The 19822-nt window shown below is 40.6% G+C and overlaps 1 protein-coding gene across 1 annotated transcript in view; it reads left to right on the top strand.

The window, feature by feature from the left end:
- The window catches only part of LOC124259138 (43 kDa receptor-associated protein of the synapse-like), a 43549-nt gene that overhangs the window by 8053 nt on the left and 15674 nt on the right, over positions 1-19822 (top strand). Inside the window, exons 2-3 of the mRNA XM_046693233.1 lie at positions 18548-18646; positions 19505-19627. Coding sequence (XP_046549189.1) covers positions 18548-18646; positions 19505-19627 — 222 coding nt within the window. The remainder of the gene's footprint in view (positions 1-18547; positions 18647-19504; positions 19628-19822) is intronic.

Below are 19822 nucleotides of genomic sequence, written 5' to 3'. Positions count from 1 at the left end.
TTTTCAGATACCAATGGAACCAGTTGTGTTCTTGGTAACTGATCGGGTACTACTAGCACCTGTAATTTTCTCAATAACAGATTAGGATCTATTATAATTACAATTTACAATGTTCTGAGTAACTGATTAGGTACCAATTCCAGCAATTACGTTTTTGGTAACTGTACCAGTAATGTTCTCAATAACTGATCAGGTACCAATTGCACATTTAATGTTCTCAATATCTGATCAGGTACTAATTGCACATGTAATGTTCTCATTATCTGATCAGGTACCAATTGCACCTGTAAGACGTTACAACATCGTCAAACGACCTCGTGTACTCAAGACGTTATACTAACACCAAACGACCTGGTACGTTATAAGACGTTAAAGGGTTCTCTAAGACGTCATGCTAACACCAAACGATCTGATACACTATAAGACGTTAAAACATCGTCAACCGACCTGGTATGCTCAAGACGTTATACTAACGCCAACCCCCATGATGCAATATAAGACATTACAACATCGTCAACCGATCTGGTGCACAATCACACGCTTTACACATACTCCTAATATAGTCTGAATTGTACAAACGACTCTGCTTTTAGCAGAGAATTCTTATTGATGTGGAAAAGGTCTTGTCGCTTCTATTTACCAAAGCCAACCGACCTCGTACAATCTGAATGGCAAGCGATCCTTTACATTCTAAGACGTTACAGAAACCATATCCGACCCGGTACAGTCTAAGACGTTATATTAATGGCAGGCCAGGCTGATGTAGACATGCAAGGGTAAGTCATACCGAGCAGAGTATGGCCGGAATGAGGAATATTTCCATTAATCCCTGCAGCTAGTGTGATGTACTGTGGCATTCCTACTTCCCCCCTGCTGCACACTACTACCACTCGCTACCAGATAGCACCACTCGGCACCTAGTGTTCACGTACTGTACCGGTAGTTAGGTGGAAGGTCGTTGCGGCTGTTTGATTCTGGCGATCTAATAATACGGATATTCTTTGAAAGTGTTGTGTTAATATAACTATGACTATCATTCTAAATGGGTAATGACAACTGATAGCAATTCTACTGCTTAGTCTCATTTCATTCTTATGTTCTTTTCAGATTTGTTTAAGGGTCACGAGTTGCTTAGGTGTTTTTAAGCGTTATACCGTGGTAATTGTGTCACATAAGAGAACAAATACACTGTCAGTTTTTTCTTTTGAAACAAATTGATTAGAAAGGCGCATATGAATGTAGATAAAAGACAAAATATGTTATTCTTCAAAATATAGATTTATATCAACATGCACAGTTTTAATATATACTTGTAGGTGCTGTTTTGATATTTCGTTACAAATACTTGTATTTGTACGTTTTATTTGTATTTTCAACACGCGTATGTCCTCCGGATTCGTGAAACATTGATAGAAAGTACAGGCAGCGTTCATTTTACCATTAGTTCAGATGTTGAATGTGATGTGTCGAACCACCAACTCCCCTTTCACCCTCTCGACGCTTCACTACATCACGGTGTCAGTTATTAGGAATTAAGAGCCGTTTTATTTTGAGGGACTAACATATGTTTAACATGATATGCCAGTTCATTTATTCTTCTGCGACAAAAATATCAACAACAAAAACATTTCCATACGAAATCTGTACCCTCACTATAGTTGAGTGTACGATTCCGACTACAGCATGCGTTAGTGGATCTGTCTATATTGAATAGTGATAATACCAGGCTTGTCGGAAAAGGGTAAGCGTGTCATGTCTCAAGGGTCGCACTCGTCACAAACACATGCAAAGGCAAGGCAATTGTTCAGGAAACACTACGGACAAATACGGCAAATCGGGGCAGAATAAAAGCACAGATAAAACAATATGATGGTGGGTCAGTCATATATACTCATGCCAATAATGGTTGTCACCCCCTTCAATTTTTTAATTGGAGAGGGGGTGTGGGGTTGGGATGTGAGGTGTGTGTGGGGTTGGGGTGGGGAGGGGTGTGACAACCATTATTGGCATGGGTATATAACTAACAAGTCCCTTGTTTTCGCATTATGATTATTATTAGACTGATTATGATGCATACTAATCAGATTGAGTGTAAAATATCCAAAATACACATGCGATTCAGGAAACACTTTGTTGCAATATTTTAATCGTTAAGGAAGTATGTGTTCTCTCGTTAAGGAAAACAGAAGGGAAACATAATTTAATCTTTCATTTTGCAAGTTGTCACGAAAAGCTAATGACGGAAACGTTCTCACAGCCTCGTCGCCATGTTTAACTCTGACCTTGAATTGGTGGTGACCTTGACCGACTTTGGCATGTACGGTACTCCTGGTTACGTGATTGATAGAGAACTGACCGTGAGACACACCTCACTCAATGAAATACACATTCGCACCTTCTGCTTTGTTAAATATAACTAACTGTATGTGAAATCTACAACACAATAACACTTGAGTGAGAACCCTGGAGGAATGAATGTCTTTATACACTGTTAGCTTCATGTATTTATTTACAGCTTTAACTAATTTTAGTCACGATGTGGCTGACATACTCACTCACTCACTTTAACTAATTTATTCATAAGCGGGTTTCATCGACCTTTATTAGATACTTTGAAAAAATCAGTAGTTATATTTTTTTTTAATGTGATTTTGTGAGATAATTTGATTTTGTTAACCTAAAAGATGAACTGTCGGGCAAAAGAATCAGGAATGTAAATATTAAAACAGAAACGTTAACAAAACGTTACTAAACAGAAAAGATCAACAAAACACTTCAGATTTAAGTTCCAAAACACAACTATCATACCTGTATCCGATACATCACAAAAGAATAAAAAGTTTTGTATGTTTCATTTTTAGACAGAGTCAAACATTGATTTTCACATGGTTAGCTGTTTTAATCATGTCACAGTCAATACGAATGTTATATACGTAAATATGATGGTATATATGTATATACATACAATGCATTCTTAATCCTAGTCTGTCTCACACGAGGCTCCTTTTCAATTTAAAAGGAACTATTGTTTCTATCAAAATTATATATATTCAGAGACTATGCGTACAGGTTAGTCAGTCTTAGACTTTAAATCTCTTAGAAATAGATACCTTCGAGCAGATTTCTGTTAACGTTGGATTTTGGTTTTTTTCGAGAAACCAGAACATCTAAATGAAAATTCTGTTTACAAAAAATAAGAAAACTCTATTTTACAAGGAAAAAAGGAAGCCATATTTTTTCACTTCCTTAAATCGTTTCATCAAATATTTATGCTCTCATTTCTAAATTTGAGTTAGGCGGAGTTAACAAAAAAGGTATGCTAAGTTGTTTCCCAAGTCGCATTTTTTATTGAACCCGATCTAAAAAACAGTTTTACTCTAAACATGTGGAGTGTAGGTACGCCCTAACAAGGCTATTGCCTCGATAAAGGCTATGGAATACTAGGTATGAATGGAGCTAGTTACAAATGGGTATCGTATTTATTTTAGCACCTACTCAAAACGACAATCGTCAGTTTCAGGGCACGATGGGACATGTCTTTTTTGTGAATGTTTGGCCACGGAACATCAATCGGTGCATATCAATAATTTAGTGTAAATATATGGACCAATATCTTGTTATTTTATAGCCACAAATAATATTTATCTTGTCAGGAAACGTGACAAAAAAACAAAAATAGCACGATGATAACATGGATCATGTTCGCTTGTCGTACCCGGATCAATGGTTCGGTTATAATTGGCGCAGAACGACTTTACGCTCTACGTGGACCTAACGGTAGTTTGTTGTAGAACAAAACACGAGGCCGCGATGAATGCAGAAGAATTATTTCTGAAAATACACTGTCTGGCTCTTCTACCTCCAGCGTATTTCCTTCTGTCATGTACACCAGTGTAACTATTTGTCTATCTTTCATTCTCTCTTTCAATCCCACGTTCCGTTTTCCTTGATTTCTCTCTGTGGCGGACTCTGTCTTTCGCTCTTATATTTGCGCTTGTCTCTCTCCTGTGTTTGTATTCGTTCATATATTTCATTTATTTCATTCAGTCTTTCTATCCCCTACCATGTATATTTGTATTTTTTCTTGCGATACCCTTCAATGCGTATTTATATTCTATACGTTTATGTTTGATTGTCTCTCTGTCCAAGGCGCATTACACATACTCTCGGATGTACACTGTATATCGGACATACAAACGTGGTTACTTAAAACACATAGTGTACTATCACTGCGGATACACTGCAGGATGGGGTGGTAAGGTTCCTCTTGTCGTCATCATCATCGTCATCATCATCATCATCATCATCATCATCATCATCATCATCATTAAACCATGTATTAAACAGCTTACACTATGAGACGCTGTTTCAAATACTGTCAGTTTTTCGTCATCATCATCATCATCATCATCATCATCATCATCATCATGTATTCAGCTTACACTATGAGACGCTGTTTCAAATACTGCCAGTTATTTCAAACGTGGTCCGAAGACACATACTGTAAGATAACATTTCCGTAGTAGACGAAGTTGTACCGCCGCTCGGCACATACGACTGTTACAGGCTTCCGCTCTTGGGTTTCGCATCCGACATAAATTTGAATTTGTTTTTACTATAGAGGAAGTGGTAATGTGTATTTCACGTCTCCACGTGCACCTATTTATACCAGCCGGCGGCATCCCCGCTGCGTTACAACCGCTTCTGGCTATAAATACCCGCGCGCTCCTAATCGTGGCTAATGTCGGGCTTATTCTTAGCTCCGAGGCTTCGTGTTATGTAATCGGCGGGAGTCGAGCATTGATGATTGTGCCGGCATTCCCGGTCGTTGTCAAATATAGACGCTTAATTACCTCACGGTTAATAAACAATTCGTTTGCTTAGCTTGCGGTTATCTAAAAATTAATGTTCTGTGACATTCCTTCTATTTTTTTCGCGCGCCTGTGTTTCAAATGACGCCCATAGTGAGGATTCCAAGGTGGAATATTTCTCTCGTACGTGTGTTTGTTGTCGATCATATGGATAGTTGCGTGTTTCGGTCCTCCAAACAGCGTGGGTTGTTGTTCGTGCTATCAACCATTGGTTTGCCTGGCTCAATTATTTCTAAATTCGAATTTACAATGTGTACCTCGAGAGTTCAGAATGTGATTTGTGCTATCAATCAACAGGTAGCCCGTCTCATTTAGCCTACAGATCTCTACCCCGGCGGCGAAGATTCGTGTTCGTACTATCAACCACTAGTATGTCTGCTTCTTTGGCATCTCATCGAGGTGATAAGCGGGAGTTTATAAACCGAGTAAGTTTCATAAAAGATTATGTCAGCAGCCGAATAAATAACTATTTACGAAGAATAATTTACGGCTGATTTTCATAACTCGAAAAAGTGAAAAATACGTCGAACTAACTATAGTTCGAAATAACGTCATTAGACTATAGCGTTAGTCTTACAGTCCCTGAACAGGATTATTTTCCCTACTGCCTAGCCCTCAATGCCCACCAGTTCCTGCAATGCTTGAGTCCTAAATGACACAAGTCCAGATTTCATCAGGTTCTCCCATAGCCTTTTCAATTTACATGGGTTTATTTGTTACTATCAAACTTATATATATTCAGAGACTAAGCGTTAGTTTACGATAGCGTGGACGTGAGGTTAAATGGACATTTAGGTTAAGGTGAAGGTTACTGGACAGGTGAATACACGTATGTGTATCTGCTGGCAATAGTTCAGACAAAAGCCCGCTGACCATTCTACAGTTTAACATGGTTACCCAACTGAGACAAAGTATATATACTGACCCCGAACCTATAAGGGGCGGTTGGGTAACCTAGATGTTAACGAAGACCCGGGTTCGATTCCCTAGGCCTACAGGGGTACAATGTGTGAAGCCCATTTCTGGTGTCCCCGTGACATTGCTGGAATATTCCTAATAGGGCTGGGATGGGTCCTAATTTTCAACCCGGGTACCCCACCCCCTATTACCCAACCCTACCCGGATGCCCGAAATGTTAATTCCTGACATCAAATTTGTAAGAAATGGCAATGCATTCTTCTGCTCGGAGGCTAAAATTTTGAGTTTTCTTAATCATGTATTATATTCAAAACAGGTGATTGTAAATAATGTTTAAATCTTCGAAGACAATACAACATTTTTTTTAGAACATAAAAGAATTACATATATTGCATGGTTTAATCTATAAGTCACATGATCCTTGAGATGGGTACCTGGGTCCAACTCAATACCCACCCGTCCCAGTCCTAATTCCTAAAAGCGGTACCCGCGCCGTGAAGAGCCGGGTTAGAATTGATCTTCAGTAACCCATACTTGTCGTAAGAGGCGACTAACGGGATCGGGTGGTCAGGCTCGCTGACTTGGTTGACACATGTCATCAGTTCCCAATTGCGCAGATCGATGCTCATGTCGTTGATCACTGGATCGTCTGGTCCAGACTCGATTATTTACAGGCCGCGGTGCTGGAATATTGCTGAGTGCAGCCTAAAACTAAACGCACTCACTTCTAAATGCGGAGTAAAACTAAACTCACTCACTCACGCACCGCACCCACCAGCACCATCTGTATAGGATGACGGCACACATTATCTTGTACCGTCTTTTGATATCGAACCGTGGATCGAACCACCATCCGTGCTGCGGGCAGACCCTTTATCCACTTAACCAAGGATCATCTCCGCGATAAAGGCATCTTCAAGATCGCCAGGTCTTTAAGTACAGATTGACGCGATTTCCCCTTATGCCGCTGATGTTGAATCTTAAAGGAACACGAAGCAAAGGTTCAAAGATGTGACATGCGATCAACGCAAAATACCAGCTGCGAGAGGCAATTGTTCTCGTCGAATAACGGAGCATGGCATTTACAGGGTGTATGTTTAGAGACAGTAGAATACAAGCCCTGGGGTTCACAGAATACCACCCATGTACAATCAGATACAGAAGTCCGGGGTTACATAATGTCGCGGTATTTACTGTTTGGAGAATGTGCTGCAGGTTCGCCTCAGACCTCGATACCTACATTACGTAACGCTGACGATATTGGGGAAATATGCAGCGTGCATACTGTATGTCTGTAAGTAGTATTGGAAGACGGTAGGCGCACGATGTCCAAAATTTACCCTGTATTTCCCTGCGCACGTGTACGAAGAATGTTATACATATTTGCCATAGGGGCTGTGTTTGGAGGAATTCAAAACACAATACAAATCCCATGATTATCTCGTGGGTCCATATACACAATAATACTTTTACTGTTGGTGCATTGTATGCATGTCCATATTATCTTATGTTTTGTTGAGGAGTCCTTTATGTGATTCACGAGATCACTATTACATAACACAATCAGTTTCCATATTAAGGGCTTTCTATGCAAATTCATATTTTATTAGGGGCGGTGGGGTAGCCTAATGGTTAAAGCGTTCGCTCGCCATGCAGAAGACCCGGGTTCGATTCCCTACATGGGTACAATGTGTGAAACCCATTTCTGGTGTTCCCCGCCGTGATATTGCTGGAATATTGCTAAAAGCGGCGTGTGTTTGACGCGCGCGACGAGATCGTCTTTACTTAACACAAATATTTTTACTTTTATGTGCATTGCATGCTTTTTAATATTTTATCATATTTTGCTCATAAGTGATTTAAGCGATTGTTATTACAAACACAATTATTTGTATTATCATGTGCATTGTATGTAAGTCCAGAATGGTTTATGTTTCTTGCAGTTAAAGAAACCTCAATTATGTACAGTGAGGTTTATACAAGGCCTTTGCCACAAGGGCGATGGGGTAGCCCAGTGGTTAAAGCGTTCGCTTGTCACGCCGAAGACCCAGGTTCGATTCCGTATATGGGTACAATGTGTGATGCCCATCTCTGGTGTCCGTGATATTGCTGGAATATTGCTAAAACGGCATAAAACTAAACTCACTCACTCTTTGCCACAGATAGTCGCTCGAAGACTGTTAAATTATGTATATTCAATATTCAAAGTATTCGTTTATTCAGGGTATGCGTTCAGTCAGGGTATGTGTATACGGATTTCTCAAGGTATGCGTTTATGAGGATCCCCGTTTATTCAGGTTGTGTGTGTATTAAATATATAGAGGGTATTTAGGATGTACATAGTCGATTTGTTCAAGGATGTGTTTTCGACAGTTGTATATACTGTTTGCCTTCTGACCGACGTCAGATCGTATATTAAACATGTTCGGGATAACTGCATATCACTCATTCATACACACTATATCAGGGCTTTTTTCTTACCCTTCACTCACATGTCATACAGCCTTTATAACAACAATACGGGAAGCTGATGTCGAGAATCTCACGGGAAAACTTGACACGTGAGTTTCCACTTTGAACATGGGGCACGGGTTACCAAGGGGACCCATTAGTCGTAATGCATTCTGCGGAGTTACGTCCCTTAGGCGGGCCATGATCCTGGGATCATTGGATGTAATTTACGAGTCCACAGATGATACATGGTTTCTGAACACTATAACAGTAACCGTAAAGACTTGCATACGTTTTTCCTCCCTCAATAAACTCACTCTGAGGTAATTCTGTACTTTTCAGGCCGGCGAACCCTACTAATTAAAAGTGGATGAAAATAAATTATGTATGTACTCACAGTAATTAAAGAGAACCCTAATCTTCTTAATTCATGTACTCTTCATGTCTATGCGTCACACGACTTAAATTGTATACCAGTTGATTCTGTTAAAGTACATTCTGACACACAAAATCCTATGATTTAAGGTTGGCGTTTCACTGACGAGGATAGACTAACGATAGTCTCTGAATATATATAATTTTGATTGTAACAAATGAACCCATTTAAATTGAAAAGGACCGCCAGGGAGACCAGAGATTCAGAACCTGGAGAAATGTGGACTTGCATCATTTAGGGCTTCAGCACTGCAGGTAGGGCTAGGCTGTAGGGAAAATGGTGTGGTTCAGGGACTGTGAAATAGACTTTGACGAGGAATACATTATCCTTTGGTAAAGACATCTTCACGAACACCTGGTGTTATCTTCGTTCTTTTTCGAATTGCTTTCATTGATAGCATGTAATTCCAGTATAATTCAGAGAGTTGAATGACATAAAAATAACGGTAATATGTAGTGTCATAAAACAAGCTAAGATGTGTTAAAACCTAGCTTCAAATCTAGACAGGTCAAATAAGCTTTTAACGGCTGATTAATTATCTCGCATAATTCTTCCAGTATTGTTACATACTTACCCTGCAGTATCACTTGTATTTTAGAAAATGTAATATATGGATAAATCATCCTGTTTCAAAAGGTTGATATTTTAAATATTTTCAGTTCGGTCAACCTCGTGTTAGAGTTGACTTTATCGAAAGTGAGTGAGTGAATTTAGTTTTACGCCACTTTTAGCAACATTCCAGCTATATGACAGCGGAGGACACCAGAAATGGACTTCACACATTGTACCCTAGTGGGGAATCAACACCGGGTGATCGTCGTCACGAGCGAACGCGTCAACCACTCGGCTAACCCACCGCCCTTTTATCGAAAGGCACAGTCAGTTAGACGGAGCAACCCACCATATAATACTTTGTCAGATATAATTTATAATCTCGACGTATGGACAAAATGTAGAAAACAATAAACAGCGAGAATGGACAAACGGGATCGGGTTGTCAGGCTCGCTGATTTGGCTGATGTATGTCATCGTATCCTCGTCATGTAGATCGTTGCTCATGATGTCAATCACCGGATTGTCTAGTCCAGACTGGATGATTTACTGACGGCCGTCACATAGGTGGACAATGGCTTAGTGTTCCGTTAAACAACAAACAAACACTATCAAAACGTGATGATACCAGATGTTTCGCGAAAATGTGAGTCTCCTGCCCTCCGGGTCGCACCTGTCACAAACACATGCAAAGGCAGGTCATCTGTTCGCCTGAACTGACGCATGGAATGTACAGACCTCTCCTACACAGATCAATTATTCATCACATGCTGTGTTTTATGTATTTATAATGACAGTTCCAGCAATACATGTGTAATGCTGTAATGTACAATATGGCCCCAGAGAGACCTAATTCACTAATGAGTGATCGATATCGGCTGAATTAATGAGGCATAGCGTCCAAGGGAAGTCTACTATTGAACATTAAAACGGCGGAGGTAGGTCGGGTTTTGTTGGGTTATGAATGGAACATGGCAATTCAATGTTTTCCTTTCATTGCCAATTATTCATTTATTCCGACAATGGTTTAGTCATCAGATCCGGATTTCCCAGGCACTACAGGGGGTGCAGCCTGAAACAAGTTCTCTTTGATGAGTTCCAGTAACACAATTACGTGTTTGGAAACATATAATATCGCCATGTAGGGATCGATAATCAACAAATAATTGTTTTCCACGTAATTGTAGTCGAGTACCAACACATAAAAAGATTAAAGCAATTTTTTGTGTCGATTTTTACAGATGAATATACAAGCTGCATTATATGAATATATTTGCATATATTTTCTATTAACTGTTAGTATAACATACGAGAATATTAATTGAAGCCATAATGGGATGTGTACCTTAAGCATTAACTTCTTTGGGTGGACACCCGTGAAGGTCCGGGTGGTTAGAATATTGATCTTCAGTAACCCATGCTTGTCGTATGAGGCGACTAACGGGATCAGGTGGTCAGGCTCGCTGACTTGGTTGACACATGTCATCAGTTCCCAATTGCGCAGATCGATGCTCATGCTGAAGATCACTGGATTGTCTGGTCCAGACTCGATTATTTACAGACCGCCGCCATATAGCTGGAATATTGCTGAGTGCGGCGTAAAACTAAACTCACTCACTCTTTGAGTGGTATTGAGAAGTTGGTGTTTTGAACAACGAGGAGAGTTCTATGGCTATACAACTTCGTATTATTAGCAGTGTTTCGGTGTAGCTACTAACACCGTTATAAAGCATTATATAATAAAGAAGTTGCATATCCACAGAACTCTCCTCGTTGAACTTATGCATTCAATTAAAACGCAAGTGATGGGGAATCGGCTCGCTTGGCAAGAGGTCTGCCCATACCAACCCACACACAACACAACACCTGAGTAAATGAACAAAGAGTTTATTACACAGCAGTCACTGAACGATATGGTACATAATCAGGTAATAATAGTATGTTTACAATTAATTATTAGAACATGTTAACAATGCAATCAGCTATCAAAGTACATAAACGCCACATGTACATTCGTTACACATACTACATTAATCACGATACACATTCAAAAGTATACAACGTAATGCATTATTGTTCAATATTCTACACATCACCCCAGCGGACGTTCATACAATCTACATTCTTTTACAGTCACAAAACAGCATAGTATTCACAACGTAATACAATAGTTAAAATACCCGACACACTCTATACATTCTGCAATAGTCACAAAACAGTGTAGTGTCAATCAGTATTAAATAAACAATCCTAAACAGTAATACAATGAGTGAGTGAGTCTAGTTTTACGCCGCTTTTAGCAATATTCCAGCAATATCACGGCGGGGGACACCAGAAATGGGCTTCACACATTTTGCCCATGTAGGGAATCGAACCCGGGTCTTCGGCGTGACGAGCGAACGCTTTAACCACTAGGCTACCCCACCGCCCCAAACAGTAATACAGAATATATGACACATATAATAACGGATGCCTCGTTCCACATAAACCTGAAGGTAGTGCCAAGGTGGTAACATATAGTTAAGGTATTTACAATAGATTAAAGTTAACATAGAATAGCAATGGTAACGATTGTTCAAAGTAGAAGAAAGTAAGTTTCTTACCTGAGTAAATAAACGAGGAGTTTATTACACAGCAGTCACTGAACGATTTGTGTGTGTGTCGTTCCTGTTTTATACCTATTCCAGCTATCATATACTCATGCCAATAACGGTTGTCACCCTCCCCCAACCCCCACACACCTCACACACCACACCCACCCACCCTCACCAATTAAAAAATTGAAAGGGGTGACAACCATTATTGGCATGAGTATAGTTAAACGCATTTACTGATGGTTTTTCCGTGTTAATAATTCTTCAAGAAATTATATTTAAAATCGATATTATCCATTTCATTTTATCCTTTTGTTGGTTATGTGAGATAGAATTAATTATCGACATAAACAGTCCGACGTTAATGACCCTACTCTACCTAAATTTGTTTTGATTCAAATTATTTTTCTGGAACACAGGATTAATTCTATCATCATGGTACATGTATTTCTATATTGCTGAGTGCGGCGTAAAACTAAACTCACATGCATTTCTTGATTTTAACAATGGTAGTAAGAACATTCGTGTCTTAAATAACCAGCACATTTCACTCACCAACAACAAATAGCTTTTAACAGAGGTATCATATAATTTGGGAAATAGTTTTGTCGGTTATCTTAACAGGTGTGTTCAACTACTCGTATCTTTGTTTCGTATTTGTGAAAATCGAACTAACCATCAGATTCTATTTATTGATACATTGACTGGCTGGTTGATTGGTTGGTGTTTAACGTCCAGCTATATGGCGGCGGTCTGTAAATAACAATCTGGACCAGAGAATTCAGTGATCAACAGCATGAGCATCGATCTACGCAAGTGGGATACGATGACATGTGTCAACCAAGTCAGCGAGCCTGACCACCTGGTCCCGTTAGTCGCCTCTTACGACAAGCATGGGTTGGTTTACTGATACTGGTCTCCCTTATATCCATGTACACCTGGGGCGGTGGGGTAGCCTAGTGGTTAAAGCGTTGGCTCGTCACGCCGAAGACCCGGGTTCGAATCCCCACATGGGTACAATGTGTGAAGCCCATTTCTGGTGTCCCCCGCCGTGATATTGCTGAAATATTGCTTAAAGCGGCGTAAAACCAAACTCAGTCAGTCAGTCAGCCATGTACACCTGTGCATAGAGGCTAACATTTGTTAAAATTCAGAGATGGTTGTTTAAGATTGTAATGAATTCAAACAGCACTGTGTCCGAATTTCGGACAACCATGGCTATTGAAGTTCCACCACTTGTGCTTGTGGTCCGAGGCTATCTTGAAGATGATCCCGCCATTGAAATATTAGCAGCACAAGATACTCATCCCAGCCTCGGGGGTACCATCCCGAGAGATAAAGCAGCACCTGGGTGATAGCGGTTCTGGTCGGGGAGGGGGTGAGGAGGTGGCGGGAGGGGGTCACGTAACCTGCCATGTGGGCCGTGTTAACAGTTCTCTCTCACGGCAGGAATTGTGGTAGCTGCGTCGTACGGGAGCGGTGCCGGTCCGTTATGTACGACATAGTTATGTTTGTGGCGTGTGAAACGTTGCACATATGGGTTTGTTTAAAACTAGGATTGGGCACTGATGGAACATAATGTCTGGGTGAGTTAACACTGGAACCAATACTCCAGGTCGTTGTTACTGTGATGGATGAGTGAGTGAGTATGGTTTTGCGCCGCTTTTAGCAATATTCCAGCAATGTCACGGCGGTGGACACCAGCAATGGGTTCACACATTGTACCCATGTGGGGAATCGAACCCGGGTCTTCGGCGTGACGAGCGAACGCTTTAACCACTAGGCTACCACCCCACCGCATCACTGTGATAGATGATTTTGAGGAGAGATTTGTAAATTACAAATCCATATGTAACTATAATTATATACATGTATCTATATTTGTCTCTATGTAAGAATTCCCCACATGGGTACAATGTGTGAAACCCATTTCTGGTGTCCCCCGCCGTGATATTGCTGGAATATTGCTGAAATCGGCGTAAAACGAAACTCACTCACTCAATGTAAGATCACGTTGCGCAGCAAAATGTCAGGTGTGACGTAGGTTTGTATATGATGGAATCTGAACCTGACAATCCAGTGATGAACATCACAAGCATCTATAAACGCAACGAGAGTGGTGACGAATTTTATATATATTATATATCGAGCTTGACCACCCGTTCCGTTGAGTGGCCTTTTAGGATTTTAATGTCATTAAAAAACTGCCACCTGACTAAATCTGACCAGACAATCTGTACACCACTTAGTGTTTTTAAAAGGCCGGCTGTTCCTCCAACAACTGTCAGCATGGTAGAAGTAAAACTGGTGATCGTAAATACTAATTAAACGCCTGTTGTGGATTGACATCGTTATTAATAGACTGCCTGATTTCCTGTACATTGCACATACTGACCTACACAGTGACCAGAGAGAACTAAACTTCTTGTGGTAAATTGCGCCCCTTGCGTATGACAGGATCCTGTGATTGCTGGTTCGAATGCAGACTCACCCTCATAATGATTCTAAGCGTGTCCGCAACAGTTCTGTATTCATGGAATGTACGAATTTGGTACACACATCAATATGCATCTCTCCGAGATTTCCTCCCACGTTAAGCAGACACCCAAAGAGAGGGACCGGTGTTGGACGTGTAACCATCTTGTGTGGAAATCTAGAGAACCGCTAAAGAAATATACGTCATATCAATATATCAGGCTGGGACTAACGTTCGAACCCAGGATTCTGACACGATAAAGGGACACAATTGAGCAAACTTCGACTCAGTGGTCGACTCGTCTACTGGTACGCTCCTGATTTCTCAAACAGCCATGGCGCCACAGACCACTAGTACGGCCTTGGAAAATAGCAGAGTTCATAAAACATTGGCCATAACTCGGTCCGTCTACGCTGGCGAGATGGCTTCATCTTCCAGACTCCTCTCACTTCCCCATCCTAATATTACTCCCGTGATAAAACGCCTTGGTGTTTCCGGAGCTATAAATACACTCATTATATATACCTAATTATTAATATCATTATACCCAATTGGAGTTCACGCACCAGATTCCGTAGCACACATGGTCAATGTACAGGCGCTTGTTGTGTGTGAGCCCATAGCAGATGTTTAATTCTATAACAAATTCATAATGAGCCTCAATTGGAGAGTTTTCCCTGTTAATTAGCAATTAGGAGGATCTGATTAGTTAGTTCTTATGAAACCCTGATAATAAAGAACACAGACAAACCAGTGGCCAAAAATATCAAAGGGGAGGCAACTCATGATGATATTTAATGAAAGTGAGGTGAGGTGAAATTGGGTTTAACGTCGTGCTTGAGAATATTTCGCTCATATGACGACGTGCATGCGTGTGTATGTGTAGGTGCGGCTGCTTGTACTAGCCCAGACTTAAGCTGGTTTTATAGTGCTAGCCCACTGAGATACCATACCGCAGTGAAGCATGAATACCCCACTCAGACACATTATACTGACTCCGAGCCGACCAGTCCTTGTTGTACCCATTAATGCCGAGCGCCAGGCAGGGACCAACAAGTACCATATTTTAACGTCTTTTGGTATGACGCGGTCGGGGACCGAACCCGCGACCTTCCGCTCTCCGGGCGGACGCGCTAACCACTACACCACGGAGGCGGTCTTAATGAAAGTGAGTGACGGTATGCAGTTATAATTTGGTGACAGGACATTTGCTATATTGGACAAGGATGACACTGTCGGTTTGGGCGCCTCTATAGACCTCAGAGACTTAGAATCATGAGTTCGAATCCCGGTTTTGTATTTGCCAGTGTGGTTTACCTCTAGCACTCTATCATGTGTCGGTGGTACCTCTCTATTGAAAAATAAAACTTACAAGACAAATGACCCATAAATCCGTATTAAATATCAAATTTTCACCTATGTTAATTCTTTTTTAATTATTCATTTTTATAACAGCCGAGAAATGAATCAATTGTGCTTAATTTACAAAGTTTATTGAGCAGAAAGAATTTAAATTAAATTTGGTACACGATGTCATTCTTCTCTCTACTAGCTCATAGAATAATCAGCAGAAAGCTGATACAGTGTAGAATTATATTTCCTATTTAGCTGAACGAATTTTAATCGTATTTCTCACGATGACCGTTGTGAAAGAAATGGCTTAGCAAACTAACTGGTGCTTAGATTGTGAGAAGTGTCGGTGTGGAGATGGCATTTCTGCGTTAACACCTGGCCATACTTGGGTTAGCATTAAGTTTGAAATGTTTGGGGTATTCCCACGTCTTGAACATGTGTGTGTGTTTCCAATTTATTTCCGCCATTCCGCGCGTGTCTGTGAATGTAAATATCCTACTCCACGTGCCTTAATCTCGTGCAACTCATGCAACGCGCGAGCATGCGCAGAACTAGCGAGATTGTGGGGATGAAGCGTTATAGGTATTTAGGATTTCATTACTTTCAAATATTTACGTACCCTCCAAGCAAACGTTGGTTTGTGGATAATTCAAAGTCAATTCTGCATGTGCCTATGTATGGAATGTATGTGAACTGAATTTGAACTATTTAAATTAAGACAAGGTACACATTAGTTTCGTTTAATGACTTGATTACATACATATTTAAATCCTGGTAAAGTGGCAACATGTGTCGAGGACGACTTGAAATCGTCATCGTGTCATGTGAATGATGAATCGATTTTTCTCACTGAGATTTTATGAGGGAGAAATATTGTGTTTCGAAAATAGAGACTCAATTATGAAGTTGAACCACGCCGTAAAGAAATGATCAAGATCTTTAAAATATATCAAACGAGGCTCCTGTTATCGACACACAACATGCGATAAGTTGTAAAGGTAATGTATGCATCCTTATTACAACAAGTTTGCTCTTTTTTGAATTAATAAGTACCGCGATGGTCAACTGACCGTTTGTTAAACTGGATGCACCGCAAGCGAATAACGGGAGCGGAACTAACTTTCAAACCCAGGTCAACGGTCAACGTTTCCTGATTAACGATAAACACTTAGAATCACTACACCTATAGGGGACAAAGCTGAATAGTCCCATTGAATTGTCGGGTTGAATAGTCGCCCTGAATAGTCGGGTTGAATAATTGTGTTGAGTGGTCGGGTTGAATAGTCCGATGGAATAGTCGGTATGAGTAGTAGGGTTGAACAGTCAGGTTGAGTATCAGGGCTGCATAGTCAGGTTGAATAGTAGGGTTGAACAGTCAGGTTGAATAGTCAGATTGAGTGGTCAGGTTGATTAGTTGGGTTTAGTTGTAAGATTCTATAGTCAGGCTGAATAGTCAGGTTGAATAGTAGGGTTGCATAGTCAGGTTGAATAGTAGGGTTGAACAGTCAGGTTGAATAGTAGGTTGAACAGTCAGGTTGAATAGTCAGATTGAGTGGTCAGGTTGAATTGTCGGGTTGAATAGTTTTATGTAGTGTTTATTCATATTACCGTCAGGCCTGAGACGTATAATCCATGGCATGTGGTAATGAATGTTTATATCATTATAAGCTTATATATATATAATTCAATAGGTTCAAAACATGTAAGATGCACATTGGGTTTTTTAAACTCCACGTTCACATTTTACACATGTAAACTAGGGTAACGGATATGTTTATCAGCGAACTGTTCACAGTTCACTATACAGCTGTACACAGTGTATATGAGTGAAAAATAATATTTATATATTTATTATCCAGAGAGTTTAAATAACAAACCTGATATACTCGGTCACATCCTCATATCTTAACCTCCAGATGAAGATTTCGTGTGAGCTTCGTCTGAAGTATCAGAAACTGTAAAACAAGACGTAAGTTGATCATTGTCTTGGATAATGATAAAGAATAATGCCACTTGGTTTTGCATACCTTTCAAGTCTGGCATTTAGAAGTGATACACACATAGGGGGGTAATTAGTGTACTTCAACTTAAGCATTGTGTGGAATATGACGTTTCGGAGTATATTGTCACTCTGTCATCACCTACAGAAGTCAACTTCTGTTTTGTGAGGAATACGATGCTTCGGAGTCAGAAACGTTTTTTTCTTTCTTGTTTTTGTTTGCTTGTTTGTATTTTTGTTTTGTTTGTTTGTTTTTTTTTGTTGTTTTTTTTGGGGGTGTTATTAAATTTTTGTATTATTTAAACTTTAATTCAAAGTAAATACAGGTATCAATCTCACAATACAATACATTTACATGACCAGAGAATGACAAGAAGTCCAGAATTTGTAAAACATGTCGACTCTATTTGACATTTCAATTGCACAGCTGCACATTTAATAATATAATAGTAATTTCGGAGTCAGAAACATCGTATTCTCATACAAACGTTTACACCCATAACCACTGCCCCACCCGTCCACACCACACCACACACTACATATCTTTCAATATCTGTGTAAAACCATCCATGAATCCCTCTGGTGTATCCGGGGCGGCGGGGTGGCGGGGTGGCCTTGTGGTTAAAGCGTCCACTCGTCACGCCCAAGACCCGGGTTCGATTCCCTACATGTGTGACTGTTTTCGAAAATAGTTTTCCCAGAGTTACTTCCCTTCCTACATGTATTGTATGTTTCTTGAGCATACACAGTTATGGCCCTTGGTCGCTCTTATTTTTGGACAGTGTTTTCTATTACGGACAGTTGTTAATCTGGACGGTAACGCTGAACTGGATCACATATGTCACCTTATATTTGCTATCATGTGAGGTTGGACTGACCAGTGTCCGTGTATTGCAGGACGCTATGAAGCTGGCCATGCTGTACGGAGACCGTCCAGTTCAGGCCAGGTGCCTTCTGACCTTCGCTGACATCCATAGAAAGCGGAACGATCTGGAGGTAAGTTTGTCTTGACCTATTGGCGATTCTTGCAGACATGAGTGTTTTCTATTCTCGTGTCCCTCGTGATCGAGAGGGGCGGTGGGGTATCCGAGTGGTTAAGGCGTTCGCTCGTCACGCCGAAGGTCGGGCTTCGAGTCCCCATATGGGTAAAATGTGTGTATGAAGCCCATTTCTGGTGTCACCGGCCGTGATATTCCTGGAATATTGCTAAAAGCGACGTTAAACCAAACTCACTCACTCAGGGGAGTTAGAGGGTGGGAAAAGTTAAGAGAAAGAGACTAGGGACAGGGGGTGGGGGGAGTAAAGTGTGTATGGGGGCAGATGGAACGGGAGGGGCAGTATATTCCTTAGTCTCTCTCACAGTCCCTGAACCGCGTTACGTTCCCTACTGCCCAGGGCCTAGATTTTCGAAGCGCTCTTAGCGCTAAGATAGTCGTAAGTGCCATACATTAACATTAACTTACGACTATCTTAGCGCTAAGAGAGCTTCGAAAATCTAGGCCCAGATCTTCATGCAATGCTACAGCCGTAAATGAATCAAGTCTAGATTTCCTCATACTGAATCTCCATCTTACTTCATGGGTCTCCTTTTCAATTCACGTGGGACTATTTGTTACTATCAAAATTAGATATATTCAGAGACTACGCGTTAATCTGTATATTTCCTGCAATGTTCTAAAAGGCGTTCAATTTTGTTATATTATTATGAACTGACAGTAATATTGGTAACAGTGACATTCAAAACACCAATTCACATACAGGACTATACATCAGTACATAGACAAACAAATCAAAAGTTTCTTTGAGGTTCAACATATCGGAATTCGTTGACATATTGAGTTTGTGTGTTTTCAGCGAGCCAGCCCGCGGTATGAGTCTGCCTACAGCATCATGTCTGAGACTGGGGACCGTCTGGGGCAGGTTGAAGCCCTCAGCGGAATGGCCAAGACTGCTACCTGTCAGAGAGACCTTGCCAAGGTGAGGCGTTTTGTAGTTAGAACTTGGTTAACGGTTCTTTTGAGACCATGAACGCCGAAAATACAGGTTAAAGCATTTCCATATTCTCGGAAAACCACGCTTATGAAAACTGTACAAATTGTTTCTCTGTTTTTATTGAAAATGGCAGTGAATGTTAAATAGCCCATAACTGTTTATGCAAATTCCATTCATACA

This window comes from Haliotis rubra, unplaced genomic scaffold (assembly GCF_003918875.1).
Source record: "Haliotis rubra isolate DU_JTF1 unplaced genomic scaffold, ASM391887v1 Scf71, whole genome shotgun sequence".
In the NCBI taxonomy this organism is placed as follows: Eukaryota; Metazoa; Mollusca; class Gastropoda; order Lepetellida; family Haliotidae; genus Haliotis; species Haliotis rubra.
The sequence above is the reverse complement of the archived record's forward strand: the minus strand, read 5'-3'. Positions and strand labels throughout refer to the sequence as shown.